General features: G+C 42.5%; 2 protein-coding genes across 6 annotated transcripts in view; one reads left to right on the forward strand and one right to left on the reverse strand.

Annotated features, from left to right (window-relative positions):
- LOC148320316 (RNA-binding protein Musashi homolog 2) overlaps positions 1 to 9,881 on the forward strand; it is a 185,264-nt gene extending 175,383 nt beyond the window's left edge. For 4 of the 5 annotated variants that reach the window (XM_088278936.1, XM_088278937.1, XM_088278933.1 and 1 more), the window contains 2 exons: positions 3,882 to 3,953; positions 4,788 to 9,881. In XM_088278936.1, coding sequence (XP_088135062.1) covers positions 3,882 to 3,923 — 42 coding nt within the window. In that variant the 3' untranslated portion in view covers positions 3,924 to 3,953; positions 4,788 to 9,881. The remainder of the gene's footprint in view (positions 1 to 3,881; positions 3,954 to 4,787) is intronic. The other variant, XM_088278934.1, reaches the window with a different exon arrangement.
- Positions 9,882 to 14,889: 5,008 nt separating this feature from the next.
- nufip2 (nuclear FMR1 interacting protein 2) lies at positions 14,890 to 20,402 on the reverse strand. Its single transcript, XM_088280072.1, has 4 exons — positions 19,948 to 20,402; positions 16,962 to 18,527; positions 16,758 to 16,790; positions 14,890 to 16,637 (listed from the first exon to the last, which is right to left on the reverse strand). Exons 1-4 carry the CDS (start codon positions 20,096 to 20,098, stop codon positions 16,585 to 16,587), a joined length of 1,803 nt encoding a protein of 600 aa, XP_088136198.1. The 5' UTR covers positions 20,099 to 20,402; the 3' UTR covers positions 14,890 to 16,584.
- Positions 20,403 to 20,856: the final 454 nt, after the last annotated feature.

Below are 20,856 nucleotides of genomic sequence, written 5' to 3' on the forward strand. Positions count from 1 at the left end.
CTTTGTCTGGCTGCACCTTGGTGTCGGCTGCGTTCAACCGGCTATTAAATTTGTCGCACATTTTAAGGCGCCAGTCGTGAGTTGGTTTTTTTTTCGTCTTTTGTTCTAATTTTACTCGGTGACAATCCCATAACCTGCGTGCACGTCGGGAGCAACGTAATGTCAGCTTTGAAAGTTATTTGTGTCAAATGCTAATGTTTATGTCCCCCAGCAGTGGCAGCAATTACCTCACTTGACCGTGAGCGTCACTCTTGTCGGAACAAAATGGATGTTATTTTTAGAAACGCAGCTGTCCCAAGGCTTGGGTTCGCCTCACCAAACGAGCGCTTTTCGGCTCCGTCAGCATCCCGGTCCAATTGCCGCTGCTTGACGCAGCTCCTGTTTCACTGACCGCTTCGCCGCTGCTTGCTGCGGCAACTCGGAAATGTAAAAAAGAGCGCGGCGCTTCGAGGTGGCGAGAACAAACACGGCTTGATGACAATTGAGGAATTTGGCCCGAAAAGTCGCCCTTAAAGTGACAATATTAGCCCAAAAAGAGAACACACACTGATTTATTTTTTATTTTTATTTATTTATTTATTTTTAGCCTTCAATACATTTTCTTTATTAAATCAAAAATATTTTTAATTTTTTTTTTTTCCTAAAAGATTTGAAATCAAATTTCCAAAGGCACTTTTCAACGTCCATCCATCCATTTTCGAGAGTGCTTGTCGTCATTTGAGCCACTGGTGAGCTCGACACTTTGGGTCCTAAAAAAAACAAAAAACAATAAAGGCATATTTTCCGGTCCTAAAAAATACAAGAATGGTCGCTCGCTAAATTTGCTCCTTTTCATCGGAACATTTGAGCAGACATGTTTCCTCGTTAACACTTTTAAACGACGAAATATCGTTGTTGATGAGCAATCTCACTCCGGGCAGTTTATCTCGAACCATCTCGTCTTGTCGTTTTGACATGCTCACGTGCTGAATGACATCACAGGCAAAGACGATTGGCAAGTAGATGGCCCAACGATTGCATTAACAATGACTGAAAAGCCGGAAAAATGCTGGTCCGGTCAGACCCATCAGGAGGGTGTGACTTGGACTGAAAAAAAACGGGGCGCGACGTCTCGGACAAATGCATGCCGACTCAGGGTAATTCAATCCTGAACGATTTAAAATCAAATTCCGGCCCGGTTCTAAAACGTTGGCCTGTCAAGGAAAAGAATGCTCTAATCTACTTTCATGTTTCAGATCAAGATTATTTGCACAGTGATTTAGAGCGGTGGTCTCCAACCACCGGCCCGCGGGCCACTTTGGACCGGGCCGCACAGATGAAAAAACAACCTTACCGTTTTTCTGGTTTATTCATTATCTGAGTCTAAAAAAAACATCTTATTTTGAAAAGTGGCTGGCTTATTTCCGTTGGGGCTACTGCTGGCTAGCAGCTAGCTGTTAGCATTAGCAACAATTATGGACTTGCATGAACCGGTCCACGGCAGAAAAAAACGGTTGGGCAGCCCTGAATTTTGAGCAACAAACCTGGACCGGTTTGAAGTGAGGCCAGCAAGCTAACATTTATACAACTGTCCTCTTCTATTATTCAACCGAGCGACCCGGGAAATGGCCCGCTCTTCCGCTCCTATCCGGTCTTGGATGGCTCAGCGAACTATTTGTTGGCTTGGCACTTCTCTTCTCTTGGACCTCACTGAATATTTCATCTGGGTTTTATGGCCCTAGAATGGTGAAGCATGGCTGAACTGCCGGACTGGCGCTCAGCTTGTTGGGGCATGTTTTTAATAGTTCGACGCAATTAAACTGACTGGGGGGGAGAAGAGGCTATGCAAATAACACCTGCTTTGTGGGAATAAAATGTAATTAGCATATGGGTTGAGGTGGCATCATGAAGAGCCCATTAGTCCTGCAGAGTGAAGCAAACTTTATTGTACACGTCATTAAAGCGTGTTGCGCGAACCAGTTAAGTGGAGGTTGAGCACATGCACGTATGGCCTGTCTGACTTTGCCGGGCTTCGGTCCATTGTGAGAGCATGTCGCCGGATTTGCATCCGAACCGGCACAAATAATTGTTTTATGGTATCCAAATGAAAACGCAAACCACCTTTTTCATTTGCTTCCAAAGCAAAACCTTTATGAATTGTTTTCGGTTCACTGGCTATCAGCTGTAATCGTCTGGCATCACTTTAGGGAGCCAAATATTTGTTAGGAAAGATCAAGCTGGCTCGTTTTCAAGGCAGATTTACCGGCAGTGAGTTTACCGACGGAAATGAAGCGTTTGTTGCCTTTCCTAGTTGTTGCTTCAATGGCTAATATTTACAATATAGTTTAAAAAAATAAGCACGTTTCTGGTGTTAAAAAGCAACACTCATAAATAGTTGATTTTTTTTTTTTTTTTTTTTGGGGGGGGGGGGGGTGATCGTGCAACCAGCGTGGTAAATGTACATTCGATGGTTGTAAAGAGACATTGGCGCATCAATAAACACACTGCCAGAAGCTAAAGAAGCCAAGCCAATATATATATTTTTTTAACAACCATTTGCGCTCATATTTACACCACCACCAGGTGGGAACTGAAAATATGCGACTGCAAGTGATCACATTCTTTTAAAGAAGATCAAAGTTCAATTGACCCGAATGAGGGCAAGCATCTCTGGAGAAACGTTCGGATGGATCGTTTCATTTTTTTGCGCACACACTAAAACCTTACGTAACAACAATGTTGTCCTGGCTGGTCCATCAATATTAAAAAAAAAAACACTGAGTCGGTGATCCGGGGTTGCCATGGCAACGGCGCCGGTCCACAAATGTCACACTAATCAGTCCCATTCTGATGAATTTTTCCAACTCGATTATTCTAACATGGAATGATCACATATGGTGCCTTTTAGCATTTGTGTTAGCAAATCCAACGGCAGTCAAGATTCCAGCCTCCCTGGCGGATGATCCCAATATGTCGGCGTTATTAAATCATCTCGTCACAATCAGGCGGCAAAGTGGAATGCTGATGGAGCCTCGTCATCAGCGTTGCACGCGACTTCAGAGTCACGCTCGGCTGCTTTTATTAATCCCTTTAGCCACTATCAAAATAGCGCCCGCAAAGACGCCGTAATGATTTTGAACTGTTTTTATATGCAAGACAATTAGAACGCAATTAGTTGATTGAGGCGATAACAGCGGCTAATCACAGCTGAAAGGGCTGCTCCTTTCTTTGCTTGTGATTTCCACCAACCTGTCAGCAGACACTCTGACGCGAGGCTGATTAGCTGCGCGCCGCCATCGTCTCATTCTGGGATGTTTATGATCTGGCCGTGCGCTCATATCTAATCACGTGTGTGTGTGTGTGTGTGTGTGTGTGCTTTTTTTTTTTGTATATATGACTCTCTTTGTCCTGTATTAGATGCTGTTATTGTAGCGTGCTTGATTTGAGAGTGTGCACTTTCTCCAGTGTCGTAATTCAAATCATCTTAATAAATACAGGATGTTCCCATCAAAATGTCGTCTTATATCATTTGCACAATTTGCACTCTGAGTTTAAGACGTGCAAAAATTAAATTGAACGTTGAGATTTGTTTTAAACTCCAAGTATGATTTGAATGTAGCCTTGACCTTGGCCACGCCCCCTTCTTAATAGCACATTGTGCTTTGAAATAAGCTGACGGGAATGTTAGCGATCTAAAGTTTTTTTTTTTTTTTTTCATTAATCAAATGATGTCAATTTTGCGGGGAACAGACTGTATTTCCTGTGAGCTAGCGAGAGTAGCTTCGCTGACGTTCTTAACAGACTCTCAATTGCAACGTTGAAGCCGAAAAAAATGTTGATGTGACTCCCTTTTTCTTTCCTTGAAATGCATACTGACAACCACACTAACTCTACACTTTTAGGGCCCGTTGATTGCGACAGCTTTTACAAATGGATACCATTGAACAGGTGGCCTGCTTGCCATCTCCTCCGAGGTATTGACTTTTATTTACTGTGCATTTATTTTATCCGCCTTTTCTTGCGGCATCAGGCGTCGTCCGCATGGCAAGAGCAGCAAGTGAAGTTTGAGTGGGCGACAGTCGCACCGAGATGTCCGCTTCACTTCCGTTGACTGGCTAAAATGTTTTGATTTTTTTTTTTTTGGTTTGTTTGTTTTGGTCGACGAAAGTGGACTGCATTTTAATCGGCGAAATATACAATGTGAACTTTAAGGTGTCTTAAAAAAGTTTTTTTGAGCTCCATAAACTCGTCACAAGTGAAATTCAGAAAAGGTCAAATTTAGTTGGCTTGTGATAGTTAGACCTTCTATATTTTATCTTCCTCCTGAAGTTTCACTCAAAAAGCCAAATTGCCCTCATTTAATTTATGGCAACTTATTATTAGTTATTTTTTTTTTTATAATTGTTCTCTAAATCTAACGAGTGACATTGTTTAGCGAAGTGAAGCGTACTCCTCGGTGGAAACGAGGCCAACCGATCGGATCACGTTTGTCAAAATGTGTCGAAATTCAGACGCTCACACTGCACTCCTGCTCCGCCTCATCGCGTTGTCCACATTTTCCTGTGAGCAAGTTTCGGACTCTCAGCTCTGCTTTTCAAGGACAGAGCCTCCATGTCACCTTCACCTTCCATGAGCCAAATAGAAAAAAATAAATAAATAGCCTCAACGTCCGTTTGAAGGTCATATTTGCAGCATGCGCACATGTCGTCCTGCATGACGGGCCGCCGGCTGTCGTTTTGCTTTCGTGCCTTTTGTCTTTTTGCGCTTTGTCGATTGCTACTCTCACCGTGCTCTCCTTTCTCCGGCAGAGTTTGTCTGGCGGCCCAGGAAAGACGGGACGAAGTTTCTAATTGGCTTTGTGTGCAGGTGGCGCTACTGAGGCACAGCGGGCAGGCTAAAAGAGCAAGCGAGTGGTAACCATAATGAAGACGAAAAGAAAACTGTTGAGTCATCTCAGAAAAAAAAAGAACAACTGCTGTACTATATCGCAAACCTCCTATAACGTCCGCGCCGGGTTTGCTTTGATGTTTCACATCTCGTTCAGACGCCTCTTTTCTTTCCTGTGCTTCGGTTGCGCTGTCCGTTTAGTTCCACACGACTTTTTGTGTCATTTTGTTTGATTTCTTTTGCTGCTTTTAAACTGCCGTCGACGTGGCAAAAAAAAAAAAAAAAAGAAAAGAAATCAGCTCGTGATGTCATCGTCTTTGGTAGTTTGAAGGAGAAATGAAGCATTCAGGCTCGAAACACACACACACAAACAAACAAGAGTCGCTGTGCAAGATTTTTAGATTTGAAAAAAAAAAAAATAATAATAATTTTAGGGCAAATCGGATACGAGGGTATCAAAGTAATAAATCTGAGTAGCGCTTTTATTTCTTGTGATGTCTCATTGTTAACCATGATGACCTATTTTTGGGCAATACAAAGAGGACGCCAATATTTTTATGGTCCTTTTTTTATAAGTGTTGTTTTTGTTGTTTAGAAATATATAAATTTTACATATATATATATATATATATACATATATATGTATGTGTGTATATATATATTTATATATATATATATATGTATGTTTATGCTATAACAAATTTCATATAAACATTGTGAGTTCAAACTTGCGGAAAAGAAATGTAGCTGTACATATTATTCCAGTCACTGCATATAACCAACTCAGTGAGAGAATAGCATATTTTTGTGATGGTGTGTCAAAGAACATGTTATAGCGTGTGGATAGAAGAAAAAGCTGTAAACACTTATGATTCTGATTATTATTATTATTAATATTATTATAATACATTTTTTTTCCCCCCTGCTGAGAGACGGTGACAACTCTGAGACCAACACACACTTGTTGCTCTGTAAATAGTCGAAGCTGAATCGTTTTACAGTGTCAAACCAGCAAACTCACAAATGGTGTGTGTTCAGTCGGTCAAGTTTTATGAAATGGGAAAAAAAAATAACAAAAAAAAAAAAGATGCAAATTGGTATCTTTTGTTAAAATGAGGAGAAGAAAAAAAAAAAAAAGATTTGAATCCAAAGCACACTGTACTTTTAGATTGCATTTTGTGCATATGCGGACACTTTTGTACTCTTCTGGTTTTTCTCTTATTGTTTGTATCATCCTGCGCCTTCCCAAATTCTTTTGGGAACAAACAATGTATGGGCTCTGCGCACGAGCCTGCTTCGTTTTGAGTTGTTGGAATGAATTAGGAACGTTTTTTTTTTGGTTTGTTTGTTTTTTTTAATGCCATACCTCAGCCTTGTGGATTCTGTTGTGGAATCGCGGGCAGGTTTAATTTATTCTCACGTAAATGAAAAACACTGAATGATTGAAATAGATCTATTTAAGGAAAAAAAAAAGAGCGAGAGAAGAAGAAGAAGAAATCATTGCACTGTGAGTAGTGAAGTACAGGCCATTTCCTATTTGCACATATTACATTGTTGGCTTTTTAAAAGGCGGCCCTGTGCTTTGAGATTAGCGGGAAGGATTTTTTTTTCTTTGGGGGGGGGGGGGGGGTTCATGTATTCTGAAATGGACAAACACCTTTTTGAATTGCGAGGTGACTTAAGAGCTTGCTAAATAGTAGTTGACATGTTTGACCTTTGCTTTGCTCTTATCGGACCCACGACTCATCTGAACGTATTTATTCGGGGTCGCACACTGAATTACTTGCTATCAATCCACAAAACATTTCGCTAATAATAATAATAATGATACGCTCCCGGAGTGTCGTCGGCTATTTCAAGGTCATCCCACGGAGCGGGTGGAGTGCATTCTGCTGCATAATAATTATGTACTTTTTTTTTTTATGTTGTTGTCGTTCCACCCACTTTCAAACAACCAGGTTAAGAAATATGCTGGATACTTTTCAAGTCAATGGTATGGAGTTGCGATCAAGTTATAATTTAAAGGAGATAAATAAAATTGTAATATTCACATGTAAGAGAAAAATACAAAATTATGCGGAAAAAAAATTAACAAAAAAAAAAAAACAAACAAAAGAAAAAAAAAAAAAAGAAAGATGCTTCTTTGCTGATTTCTAGTTCGATTTTGTTGTGGTTTCTCTATGAATAATAATTGTACTATACTATTAAAACGTACTGTGCATCCATTGCTTTTCTCTCTTTCCATCCTCGGAAGATCTTTTGTTACTCATTCATGGATTTCATGGGTGTGTAAAGAAATAACTTGTAAACGCAGTGCTGTCTTTGCTCCCCGTCTAGTGCTTCATTGTTGTTCTCCCTCTGCTCTACGTCTCCGCCCCCCCCCCCCCACTTCCCTGGCCTCCTCCTCCTCCTCTAAGTACAAGTAGATGTTCTATAGAACTCATTAATATGATAGATGTAGTGACTGTAGTAGACTTTAGGACCAGTCAAGATATACACTAGACCTTTCTCTCGGTGACCATGTTAGTCTCACATCTTCACTCTTGGACCTTCTTCGTTCTTCTTTTTCTTCCTGTCTTCTACTCTTTCTTCTTCTTCTTGTGTTGGCGTCACCTCTCTCGCGTGGTTTTCGGCGCACCAAAGCTCAAACGGATGGACGATTGAGAGAAACACTTGCTGGGAGGTGGAAGTGTACACGAGGCATTATTTGGATATCCCACCCTTGAATGTTTTTAACGGGGTGTGCCATACTACCTTAAATGCTAACGCTAGATATGCAAAAAAAAAAAAAAAGCGTTTTCTTTGATTGGCTTTGCCGGAAGGGGGACACATGTCTGTCATCGTCGCTCACTTGTGTCAAAAGTTTGCGCGCGTCATCGCTGGCTCGTTCCGGAGCAGTCTTTGCACACTTATTGATAGTTCGCTTGCGATTTAGAACGATTTGAGATTCGATTCGTCAATAGGAATGGCATGGGAAAACAAAATTGAACCCTGGACCGAGAATTTTACCGCTGAAGTGTTAATATGGAAAACTTTTTTTTAGGGTCTTCGAGTGGAACGTTGTCATCCCGTAATTCGTCAAATAGTGACCGTGAGGTGTTTTTGCGACGAGGCCTTGCTCCTTTTATTCTTGGCTCCTCTCAGTAATGGAAGCGGAGGTAATTGTCGCCCACCAAGGTTCCGCGCCGTCACATATGATCGAAGATCAAGCGCTTTTTTGCACTTGCTGCAAGGATGTAAGACAATTTCATACTTGCAGATTTTTTTAACTTTTTTTTTTTTAAACCAGTATTTCTGAATGTTGATATTTTGCACTCACGTCTAATTTTTCTTCTTGGATTACGTCAATAATGCTGTCCACCAGCGATGACGTCGCTTTTTTGACCGCTATTTGGGAGCCCACCAATTCAAGTTTTTTTTTTTTTTTTTTTTTTTTTAAGACAGTAGCGGTAATTTTCCCAAGGGATGAAATGGACATTGCGGCCGGTCTATTTGAGGAAATCGGATCAAAATAAATTGCTCCCATCCAGACTGTTATTTCACAATTTTGCGACGAGGAAGGCGAGACTGCTTGACGAATGGAATTGAAGCATTCATATTTACTTTGAACATGTGAAACATTATTTTTTTAAAAAAAGCGAGAGAGAGATTATAATCATGAACAAAATCAAGATGTATAACCTCTTAGCCTTCTATCCAACAGGGTAAAAGAAAGTGTTCCTTCGCGTCAGTTTAACTTGATATCGTCAAAATAGCATTAGCGCCACGTTCGAATGAAGCCACCTGAACCGAACAAAAACTTGAAGTTTCTTTGCCGCCAATGGCCTCCGTAGTTTAGTGATGCAGTAGCTTGGACTTTAAGGTAGCATGGCTCTGTAGCTCTCATTTCATTTGATCGCAAACTGACAGCGCTTTGCAGCTGATGAATGTTACTCATTTTAGTCGACGTAGCTTCTCCATTCAGGGAGAGGGGAGGGGAACTTGGTTTAAGAAAAAAAAAATCGTAAAAAAAAAAAAATGCGATTAATAATGATTTAAAAAAAAAAAAAAAGTCCACCTGCAAGGTGTTGACGTTTGTGTACTACCGTATCCATTGAAACTTGAATCTGGAGGCAAGTGCTAGGCAATGGCCACACTTCACTTAACTGCTCCACGCGCTGACTTCTCTGTCATCTTGTCTGCTGGCCAAGCAGCAGCTCCGTGTCCACTCAATTCCACTCTTGAATGTTCTCCATCATCGCCACCCCAGCAGACGCTTGACAAAGTTGTCTTTTTCTCCAAGCTATCTGATATGAAAGAGTGGGCTGTCACAAGTCACCTCAAAGTTCGTCTTGTCTTCTCTTTTTTTTTTTTTTCTTTTTTTTTTGGGGGGTGGGGGGGTTCGCACATCTATTCACACACTCAACACAGAAGCTTTCAAGATGGCAGAAAAGAAACGCGTGTTTAGAGTCAATTTCCAGTTGAAAGCATCACCACCTCCCATGCAATCGACATATATTCAAGTATATGCGTGTGTCTTCATTAGGTAGGAGCCGTCTGACTAATACTAGCCCGCAGACTTGTGCTCATGTAGTAGGACCGTCCTGTCCCGTCCTGTCCCGTCCCGTCATTATTCCATTGTTGGAGCCCATCCCAGGTGCATCGTGGGACATGTTTCTTCCATCGCTCTCGGGCCGTTCCTAACACTTGCCCCCCTTTTTTTCGTTTTTTATTTCGTTAAACCGACTTTTTATGGCGAGAGACGGACAGACAGACTGGACTGACCTGACCTGAAAGCATCTTTCAGGTTACCATATAGGCTTGCTAAAGCCCTGTTGTAAAATATGTGGAAAATAATAATGGATGGATGGGGGTCTCTCACATATCAAATGTGGAAAGTCTAATTTTATATTTGTATTTTCAAATAATAATATTGACAAAAAAAATGTCTGTGAAAGGTTTCCATCCTCTACTGTGGTCCAGAAATTGATGTGTCTGTCTGGAAAATAAATACAATAAACTGAATTGTTATATGACTTGTTTTTGTTTTGTTTTCTTTTTTATAGTTCCTGTTTATACGCCACTGATCAAAATTTCTTGGCGTCCTATTTTTTTTAAACATTAAAATTAATGTTTGAATCCACACTTACATCCTTTCGCAGAGTTAAGTCGCATTGAAAGGCGCGATATAAATCTTTATTTTTTTTTTTACTGCAGTTCCAAACATTGAGACGCTCACAAGAAGCAAACAAGTGATGCTGCGTAGTTATGCTTCCCCCTAGTGGCCATAATCGGTACTAAGTGCACTGAGGAAAATAAGCCAATCAACCACTATTTTTTTCTCATCAGCATCATCGTGAAGAGCATCAATATCAGCTAAGGCTCAGTGACTAAATGGCTGTAGATGGAATGAGAGGATGAATCAACGCGAGGAGGCACACCCACACACATGAGTTGAGGTTAATAATGGTTGAAATTCAAGTCATTCCAATTCTAAGTTTATCTTCATTATTCACATTACATTCGCTCTCATGTAGACGCAATAAATCACTTTCAAAGATGTGTAATGTGCTGACTCCATCAATCATCCTGACAAGCTGATCGATCAGCCGAGCTCCTCGGTCACGCTGCCCGTTGTGGACGGCGGCCTTTGTCTAGAACAAAACTGAAGCAGAAGCCATCAAATTATTACTTTGGCAAAACCTTGTGGCATCTTGGTGCCAAGGAAAGATGTTGAAGTGAATTGAGTAGGTTGATTAAGATTTTTTTTTTTTTTAAAAAGTGTTTTGCTGCCATCTGGTGACATGTACATGCAATTTTAGGGGCATGTTTAATGATGGCTCCTTCTAACAATAACAATGAACAAACATCACAATGCAGTAAATAATTTGCAGTGAGTCGAGGGAAAGTGCATTCTTTTCCTATTCATCCTACCTGGTTGACCTTTCCACTCTGGCTGCTTTTAATTAAGGGCCAATTAAAAGCGACATTAAGATCTGCCGGTTGGGTGTTCAGAGGTCTACAAAGGATTTGAAGGGGAAATGTTGTGTAAAGTTGACTGTTTAAACTACCCTACTTTATCATCTGCCTATTTCTGACGTCGTTCTGAATTACATTTACTGTGGTGAGGTTCATGCTTTTATACTTGCGATTTGACCTCCCAATCACTAGGGGGCGTACGTAACTAAAAGTGTCTCCATTTGAATTGGAGTGTGGATGTTTTTTGGGTCTGTATAAACCGTGCAATTGGCCTGATGAAGCGCTTACGGGCCGCAGAGTGGTCACAAGAGCCCAGAACTTTTACTTTGCCAATTGCCTTGGGCCGGGGCCACAAAAATCAACATCGCAGTCGGGGTGCATTCTGGCACCATGGCGACCCAGTCAGCGGAGGAGTCACAGAGAGACGGTCCACTCCCCCCCCCCCCCCCCCCCCAATCCCCCTCCCCTGAGTGTGTCAAAGGCACGCCGAGGACGCCATGGCAATGCATATTCATGCTTGCAGGATACACGTGCCTCAGCATTTATTAAAGGTAATTAAAAGCTGCTCAGAGACACCGACATGCCTAATTGGCAATTACAGGTATGGGTGGAAATGACAGCTATTTATATAGTGCATCATCCTAAATAATCACGCTACGTTTATACCTTGAAAATGGCATTGTAGGAATTCCTATATAATGAGCAACGTTCAATGCACTTGATTTTGTGTGCTTCACTAAATTATCTCCCCTCGCAGCTCTATAATGGTTGTTCCTCTTTGGCAGCGGAACATTTTTTTGACAGGGCTGTGTAATGGAGTCCATGGCTGCTTGCCTGCGTGTGTGCGTGCGCGTGTGCGCGTGTGTGCGTGTGCGTGTGGAGATGAGGCACTCAGGTGGCGGCTGCCTCCCAGAATGCACCTCTAATGTGGAGGCCGCCATGCAAATTGACGTGACATTGATGGGCACTCTCTCACCGGCGCCCGCACAGCCACTCCATTCACTAATAATTGCTGATTAAAAACCACTTAAGAGTCCATGACAACTCAAATGTGCATTAACCACATGACCTTGTGCCAATGCAAATTTTGTCACACACATGCTGCTTCTTATAGAAAAGTGACGGTATTGGAGAGGCAAAACAGAAAAAAAAAAACATGATTCACTTGGTTAGAAACTTTAGGAACTGTGAACATTATTCTGTAGAATTGCATATCCTTGTACAATGTTGCCTTAACTTGTTTCTCAAATCATCTTTTTCCATTGGAAATAAATGCAAATGCCATTAATGTGTTCCAGCTTTGAAAGAAAAAAAAAAGGAGTCAGGTGACCTTCGTTTATGCGCGCAAGTCAAACGTGACCATTGGTTAAAGCCTGTGTCACCTCATATGGAATAAAAGGTCATTTATGTGAGATATAAAGTCATTTTTCACAGTATCTGCTGGTGTGAAAAATACACAGCAGAGAACCAGCCTCATTTCTCACGCAAGGACACACTCAAGGTCAACTGTGGCATCACTCATGAGCTGGAAGTAAACCGCACAGCAACACAATGATGGCCATGATGTCATACAGTTGGAATGCAATTGTTTCTTCCCTTTAACGCTGCTGATATCTCGTTTGATGTTTTTTTTTTCCTGTGTGCTCGCGTGTGTGTGCGCGTGCGCGTGTTTTTCATAGAGTGGATAGCCTTATCAATTGTTGCACCACAACACAAAACAATTTGCTCATGTTTGTCCAATGGCTGTGCCCTCCCTTGCTCCACATTCATAAATGTATGCACAATTTCATAAACACAATCAGTGCACTGAATGGAGGCACAGACATTCGGCGAGAAAAAAAAACTCATTATTGTTCTTTAGCTATGGAAAAGCAGTCAATGGCCCATATCACACAGAATGGCCAACCCCCACCCCTCCCGAACCCTCCCCACAGGCACAGGAAAACACACTCCCCCCTTCTTCTCATTCACTCTACCCCCCCCCCCCCCCAACCTCCAACAAGCCCACAAGCACAAAGCTGAATTTCACCAGGCAGCAAACAATGTGCACAAGCAAAAAAAATCTATTTCAACTAACGTCACTCATCTCCTTGTGGTTCATTTTATTGTACACACAAATTGCTCACTTTGTCATAATGTGAGCAAAAAGCAAGTAAAATATTTATCGTGAAAAGAAACGAGACAAATTCAGGTTACAATTTGTAAAAAAAGTAAAAATAAATAAAATAACACGCGCACAATATACGCGCGCGTTACTACAAATTTGGTTGCTCAGCGTCGTATGAGATACAGTCCACAAGGGGGCGCTGTTTAACCAAATTGGTTTGCGATGCTTCTTTTTCTGGCTTACGGACAAGCGGCCAAAGCTCAAGCTCATACTCACATATAAACAAAACAAGAGACACATTTTTTTATTTAACATTTTAATGGAAACTAAAATTGTGACATTGTAAGATTTATAGATTTTCTTTTCATTCTTTAACATTTTTTGGAATTTTCATGCCTAAACAAATGGCAACATTTCTGTTCAACGCAAAACAAAAAGTGATGACTCGTTTGAAGACTTAAATGTCAACGTGTAAGACATTTGAGAGAAATTCTCCTGCCTCGTGTTTCAGGAGGGTATGACGAGAGGAGCAACAAGAAAAATAATTAAAAATACACAATTGAGGAAATAAAGACGGACAATGTAATTACAATTACACGTCACTCCGCAGAAAAAGCAAAAGTAAAGTGAGGTCAAATTATGACGAAAAACAAAAATTCCACATGATGCAGTGGATTTCCATCTTTCCCAAATACTTAAAGAAACCCAATCATTTTTTCTGAGTGACTTCAAATATTAACATTGTTGCTACAAGCAAAAAAAAAATGTTCACATCAGACTTAAATAACCAGCTAAACAATGTGAAATGCATTTAAAAAAATGACTTTCGTGTCATATATTCCTTTTAAATCTCATCCTATTTGTGCATCTATGGATAAGTTAGTTCAGAACTTGAAAATAAACTTTTTTTTTAAACACGTTATATTTGTTAAAATTAATCATGTGCTGCTTCAGACACTAACAAAATGGAACGCACAACATTTTGTCTTTCCCTCATACGCAACCCAAACAAGCCTGTCATAATGTTTTCTTTTTCTTTTAAATCTACAAAACATGTCAAATACTCCATGCTTTCAGCGGCGTCTGTGTCGCTTGGGAAAAAAATTCAGCATAGCAAAACTTGGGGCAGGGGATGGCACAACATAAGCGGGAAGCAGATTTGACACAATCAAAATTGCTGTAAAAGATTTTTCACTCAGGCACCCGAAAATTAAACAGGGCGTGCAGTTTTATGAAATGAGGAACTTGCATACAAGACCAACAATTGACGAGGTGCTAACAATAGAGAGGCTGAAGTTGTCTGTGGTGATGTGGAAGCCTGCGTCAGCATCCTTGAGGTGATTGCACATCCTGACAAGTGGAGGGTTCAACTCCACATGATCAGGCCTGACATCACGCACACACACACACACACACACACACACACCCCCACGGCTTCAGGAAGCTGTTTTTTGGTTTGCAGGCTGCAATCTCTCAATGGATATTGGACATAAGCCTGTTTTTTTTTCCTCTCATTTAAGTGCTCGGACAAAGGACGACGAGCAAATCTAGTCCCATCCTTTTCTAAAAAAAAAAAAAAAAAAAAACATTTTGACGCAAAATAAAAAGGGAATCATTGCAAAACTATCTTAACAGCATTTAATCACCCTGTTTTGACACGCAGAAGCCTAAATATGCCCAAAGATAACCTGATCGTGACACAGTATACAGTGTTCACTAGAAATAACCCCCAAGACATTAGAAAAGCCGCCTTTTCCATACAGATTTGTTTTTCTTGTTTATCATTTTATGGCATACTATTTATTAAACACGAACACCAATCACGGGGAAGGTTTCCAACGCTCAAGAGAAGCCAAAGCAAAAGCACTTTTTAAACGACATTGTAAAGTTAACTGGCAAGTTGACTTGCAAACAAAAAAAAAAATGTAAAAACAAAGGCGTGGGGTGGCTTTTTTGGGGGGGGGGGGGCGGGGGGGTGTTGGTTAAGAGTGGCCATCGGCCTCCGCAATGAGGCCTAATCAGGCCTCAGCAGCAAGAAGAGTACTTGAGAACAAGGAGCCAGATTGCCGTGAGCCGGTGGATGCTCGCTCGCTTGAGAAATCAAGAATCATCAAGGAGCTAATGAACGCCGTACGCCGATCAGGCTAGCATACGTTTAGAAAAAGGAGGGGGCGAAAAAAATGGAACATGTAACAGCCGTGCTTTCAAACAGTTTTCTAAATGGGAGTCCAGCACGACTCCTGACACCAGAAGGGCTTTCACTAAAAACTATTATTTGGGCTTTAGTCAAAATCCTCTTCCGTGTCAGAAATCTTCTCGGAAATAAGATTCCAATTCGACATTTCCAGATTAGAGAGCATCACAATGGTCGTTTGGCAAAAAACAAATAATTAAAAAAATGAACATAGTCATGGCTTTATCAACGCTACCTGAGTTACATTTAATAATTTTGTTTGTTCTGAGAAGTAACAGCCAACAGCCATTCTTTTGGGGAGGACTTGTGTCAATAGAGCTCTAGGAACGAACAACATCAAAAGCAATTAGTTGACATAAAGTGCGAACGATCCACATGTTAACCAAATCCGAACTTTTAGAAACCTCAAAAAGGTCCTTCGGTGTGTTCAATACTGATTTGGAGAAGGTGATGAACGTCGTGACATCACGCCGGGCAAATTTGGGCTTCCTAGACTTAATTGCAGCTTTCAACACGCCAGCCGAGTGAAAAACTGCCCTAGATGACGTCGTGTCAGCCATCTCGCAACTGGGCGCCCGTTCGCTAAGGGCATTCAAACGTGACCCGGCAACGCTTCTTCACATTTCGACAGCTTGGTAAAAAGGCGTCGTTGCAACCTCGTAGATTCATTCCACCAGTAAACATGCAGGACAGACAAGACAAACAAACAAAAATGCCGAGTCAGGCGTGTTCAAGTTGGAGAATGTGACACGCGTTACTTCGCCTCACCCCGCCATCGACACAAATAAAAAAGAATCAATGAGCGTATTGAGTCAAGGAAGCAAGCTTAATTTTTTTTTTTTTTTATGAACATGTGAACGGAAACTGACGCGAAAACTTGGCATTTTGGTTGAGAAGGCGTTGCCAGGTGTCGCACGCCAACGACGGGGTGAGGAAGGGCGGAGTCACAGTCAAGACGACGCTCACGTTAGACGAAACACGACAACGGGGGTTGCGAGGTGCCCTGCAGATTTTTTTTTTGTTTTTTTTTTTAAGACAAAGATTGCGGCCCTTCGAGTTACTGACGTTTAACAGTTTGACTTAATGGAGCCACTTGGAAGGCATTCGTTTCAAAAAGTCATCTCCAGTCGCTCGCAGTCGTGAAAGCGTCCGGGGCGTTTCGGCAGTTTTGACGGATGCGATAAAAGGCTTTAAGGAGATGCGCTTCACTAATGACGCCTTCTCTTCGTGGACGTCATCGGCCGCATTGGTCACAGCCCGTCCGCTCGTATTGTAGAGGCACCGATCCATCTCCTTTATCGTCCGCGTATTAGTCCGACGCCCTCAAAAGAAGTCGTTGCCGCGCTAAAACGAGCAAGTGTTTTCACAGTTGTCCACTTTTGTCCCAGCGAGGATTTCCAAGGAGGGTACCCACAGCACCCAGAAGAGACGGCGGAGCCAAGCATTGCCGACGTCTACCTCACTGATCGGGTCCGTCCTTGGTCTCGGCATAAACCAAAACTCGCTTTGGATCTGAAGAGGGAATGTGACAAAAAAAAAAAAATGCTTAAGATGGCACATTCAGAGTCACCCAACGGCCCGATCCAAACTAAAGATACCATTTCATGCAGTCGACACAAAATCGTGACTTACATTGTTTTTGCAAGCTGAAAATGTATTCCATTTCTGTTGAGGAAAAAGAAAACCGTTAATAGGCACGAAACATTTAATTCCAAGTTTAACGGTTAAGCATAAATCTCTCTTGAAAAGCCGACAAGTGTTTGTTGCGATTAGACACAGACAATTTGACTGCAATTTTACGATGACACAAATCATTGGAGGCTCGCCTACTCTTACCTTTAGTGTGATAAGTGACAGCAGCTTTGACATCGAAGGAGCCCCAGCTCCGCCTTCTGCAGACATCTTTAGACAAGGCTTGTTCTTGGGACTTGCCAAACAACACCGTGGTTGTGTGGCCCCGTACAGGCTTAGCACCATTATCCTTACAAGGAGAATCCACGCTCGTCTTTTCGCCGTTCTCCTCCTCGGCCGGGACACAAAGATGAGAACAAGCTGGCGCGATAATTAAAGTCCTTTTCACGGCATCTTGAGCCAAAGTGCCAGGCTCCAAGAAGAAAGGTCCTTCCTCAAAGCACGGCTGGCCAACTTGGGCCTGACACTCGCCCGCGGATGGCTTGTCCTCTGCCGGCACCGACACCGACCCACTTCCCCCTTCTGGCCCCAAGTTGGGCTCATTAATGAACGAAAGCCCCCATTTATTGTGGAAGATTTCTCCCAAGGCTTTCTGATTTGTCTGAGCAGCCGGAGCGTTGAGGTGACGGGCACTGGGGAGAGCGGGTTGCATATTTAAAGGGTAAATTAAGAGGGAACACTTTCGCAGTTCACACGCCTCGCCCTCAATGGGGCTGTTTGTGGAGCTACAATTACTTTCAAAAGGAGATGCTACATTGTCGCCACTTCCAGGAGCAGCAGGAGCAAAGAAGGTACCCACTGACGGGCAGCCGTTTCCACTCGCCGAAACGGGGCCGTTAGTAAAGCTAGCGGACGTGATGGTTTTCATAGCAGACATGGGGACCTGCGAGAGTCTCACAGGTGGAGGCAGTGCTTCTGCTCCACTTTGAGCTACTTTGTTGAGGTTCTCTTTGACTTTACTTGCATAACTGATCTTGGGAACTATTTTAGCACTGCTATTGTCCACAGGAAACACTGGAGGGGGCTTGAACAAAGTCCACGAGTCCTCTTTTGAAGGTGAGCAAACCTTGGCTTTGTGCCGCTCCTCAGTCTTTTTACCAACAGCTTTCCCATCAGAGTTCTTCCTCTGAAGTTCCCCCGCGGAGGCCTCAGAGGCTGCGGTCCGTCTTGGCGCTGACTGAGTCTCCCCTTTATGTGAGGCTTTCAAGCAGTCAAGTCTAGAAGACCCTCCTTTCTCGGTCGGCTCGGTATTCAAGGTTGCAGGCTCCTGTGTCGCGATTCCCTGCGGCATGTCATTTTCTCTCATTGCATTGTTAGTGTTCTTCATGTTGTTACATCGGGCCTTGCGTTTCTTCGGCGTGGTATATCCACCCTCGGATCCGCTGCCATCATTGTCCTTACACGAGTAGCCATTTATCACACCGCAGTGTGCCACACCATTTTGCATCAACACAGAGACTTTCTTATCCTCGTGAGAATTCGAGTCAACAGCCTTATCATTTTTAAGGTCCATAGTCTTTTTGCAGTCGGGTCCTTTGATGTTCATTTTTGGAGCTGATGAGTACAGCCGTTGCGTTGACTGCTTCTTCACATTGGTGTGACTTGTGGGTCGGTTTCCATTGCTGTTGGGAGGTTGCGGTATCCCAACAGCAGCAACCAAATGCGTACTCTTGTCCACCTCCTCTTCGCCAATGATTACTTTTTTGTTGCCTGGAAGAGAGATGGAAATAAACTGTTGATCATAAAATTACATTTAAACCAGAGGTTTATGTCAAATACTTTGTCTTTTATAGTATCAGCTGGTTTATGTCAAATGTTTTTTTGGGGGTATTTTATAGTACTGTGATGAGAAATGTCACACGCTGGACTTCATCTTCATGAACTTGAAAGCCATTCAAACATCACAGCACAACAAAGCCTTCAAAGTGCACTAGGGTGATCTGCTCCTTCCTGTTAGTACCTGCAGCAGTGGTCAAAGTTCACAAACACTGCTGCTGTCATCATGGCGTCAACTCAACAGAAGGCCATCCCAAGCCACCGACTGCTGGTTTAAACATGAACCTTCACCCAAAAATACATGACTGACACATCTGAGGATGAGCTCTGTGTGTTGCATTACAGCCATGTGATATCGAGCAGAGGGCATCTGTCAAATGGATTCTTAGAAGTGGCCTGAATATATAAATACAAAACAAACATCAGAAAATGTGTTTGATTGGTTTTAAAAAAATTGATAAACATATTTTGGGGCCAAGACAACTATAAAAGCTGCGCAATGAACTGCTGGGTCAACTAAGGACTTGACGATTAAAGTAGAGTTGACATACCATATAGTGACGTGTAATGCGTATGGGACACTCTCAAACGCGCACTTTGATCGAATTGTCACGGAGTTGTCGCGTGTTTTTCGGCGCCTGAAAATGCAACAGGCCTGTCAAAGCTGCCGAGCACTAGCTAACGAAAACTAGCTAGCAGCTCGGCCTAGACGGGTCATTGCGTGGCCGCCTAAGCAAACAAAACCGAAAAGGACAATAGATACTCAAGTATGTCACGGTGGAAGCATGTCGTTGTAGTATTTGAAAACTTAACTAAGCGGCTAACTAGAGCATTAGCCCCTCAGTTGTGCTCTAACATGGCCGACAGGAAATGGCAGCTCCGAACATTCCAGCGGAGCCGGCTCCTTTCACGAAACGGGACGACAGCATTAGCGTGCTGAAATGAGCTCACCTCAATTCCACGGCCACAGTTGCCATTCTTAAGACTGCCTACATAAAGGTTAATAGTTTGAGGCGCCCTCGAATGCTTTCCAAGTAGTGTAGGGGGGAATTGGGTGAGGGGACCGCCGCACAAGGTCAATTCCCGATATGTCAAACCAAAGCCAGCCACAACTGTCACGCAATGTCAGCTAGCCAGTAAGCTTGACACCCAGCGGCGTCTCCGGAGATAGCGGTTGAGTATTTAGTGGTTTTAGATCAATAAACCACCCTTTACATATCGTGTAATATTGTACTGAAAAGCAAGAAGTGTAGATGAATGCTTAAATCACGCTGGCTGGAAAGCTGGTAGTGGCTAGTTGACATTAGCTGACTAAGGCTAGCAAGTGCTAGCTAACTTTTACGGATGTCCAAACCTGTTTTCTTCGCGTTCGTTTCCTGATGCTGGCGCTGGTGGAAGTGGCTCTGATCATGTTTTTGATAAGCGGTCCACCGAGGGGGGCTTGCGTCTTCTCCGCGGTGTTGATTTCGAGTGTCCCGTGCCCGATCTTTGGGCTGCGCCTCCATTGAGGTGGAGAATGTGCGACTTGTTCAACGGGCGCTATACGCTAGCTCGCCGGTGGAAAGGGAGAAGGGGGGGGAAAAAAGTGCAGACCAGTCCAATCACTGCCAGAGCGAAACGGAAGCTATTTGAAGACTGGAAACGTCAGCAGTAAACGTCTAAAAATGGTTTATGGCTCTAACTAGATTCCACGCTGAGTGTTTATGCGAAGTTATACAGCAGACATTATCACAAGTTTGAAGGCATGTTGGGTATTTAAAACGAATCGAAGGCAGTTGTGATCTTATTTGTAACTGTCGGGGTGGGGTTACCGTTTGAACTCAAAGCATAAGACCGGAGGCGCTGCCACGTCTCCAACAAGTCCAGTGGAGGGTCCCGGTAGAGTGCAACAGCCCCACATTTTTTTTTTTTTTTTACAAACACAGTGCAGTGTGTGTGCTCCGTCATCTTTTATTAGCAGAGGTGGCAAAAGTACTGACACTCCGTCCTGAAAGATAATTGTGTAACAAAAACAAACAAACAAAAAGAAGATTGAAAGTGCTGATTCGTCATGTTTCGTTCAATATAGATATATAAAATCTGTTGATAACTTGGCAAAATAGATTTCAAACTTTCATTAACTTACTCTGGACTATAATATATTTTTTTTAAATAAGAATGATAATAGTTGAAAAAATATTAATTCGGCAGGTGCGCATACAAGTCAGTAGTCAATTAAAACTACAGTACTGTAACTTTAGAAAATTTGGAAAACTTCTAACTA

Source organism: Idiotropiscis lumnitzeri, chromosome 17 (genome assembly GCF_059441095.1).
Source record: "Idiotropiscis lumnitzeri isolate Australia: NSW breed Sydney's pygmy pipehorse chromosome 17, RoL_Ilum_1.0, whole genome shotgun sequence".
NCBI lineage: Eukaryota > Metazoa > Chordata > Actinopteri > Syngnathiformes > Syngnathidae > Idiotropiscis > Idiotropiscis lumnitzeri.

Coding starts and splice junctions, on each gene's coding strand:
- nufip2 (XM_088280072.1), bottom strand. CDS start 20,098: ATGGAGGCGCAGCCCAAAGATCGGGCACGGGACACTCGAAATCAACAC. Junction 18,528..19,947: donor AACGAACGCGAAGAAAACAG/GTTTGGACATCC, acceptor TCTCTCTTCCAG/GCAACAAAAAAGTAATCATT. Junction 16,638..16,757: donor TTTCAGCTTGCAAAAACAAT/GTAAGTCACGAT, acceptor TTCCCTCTTCAG/ATCCAAAGCGAGTTTTGGTT.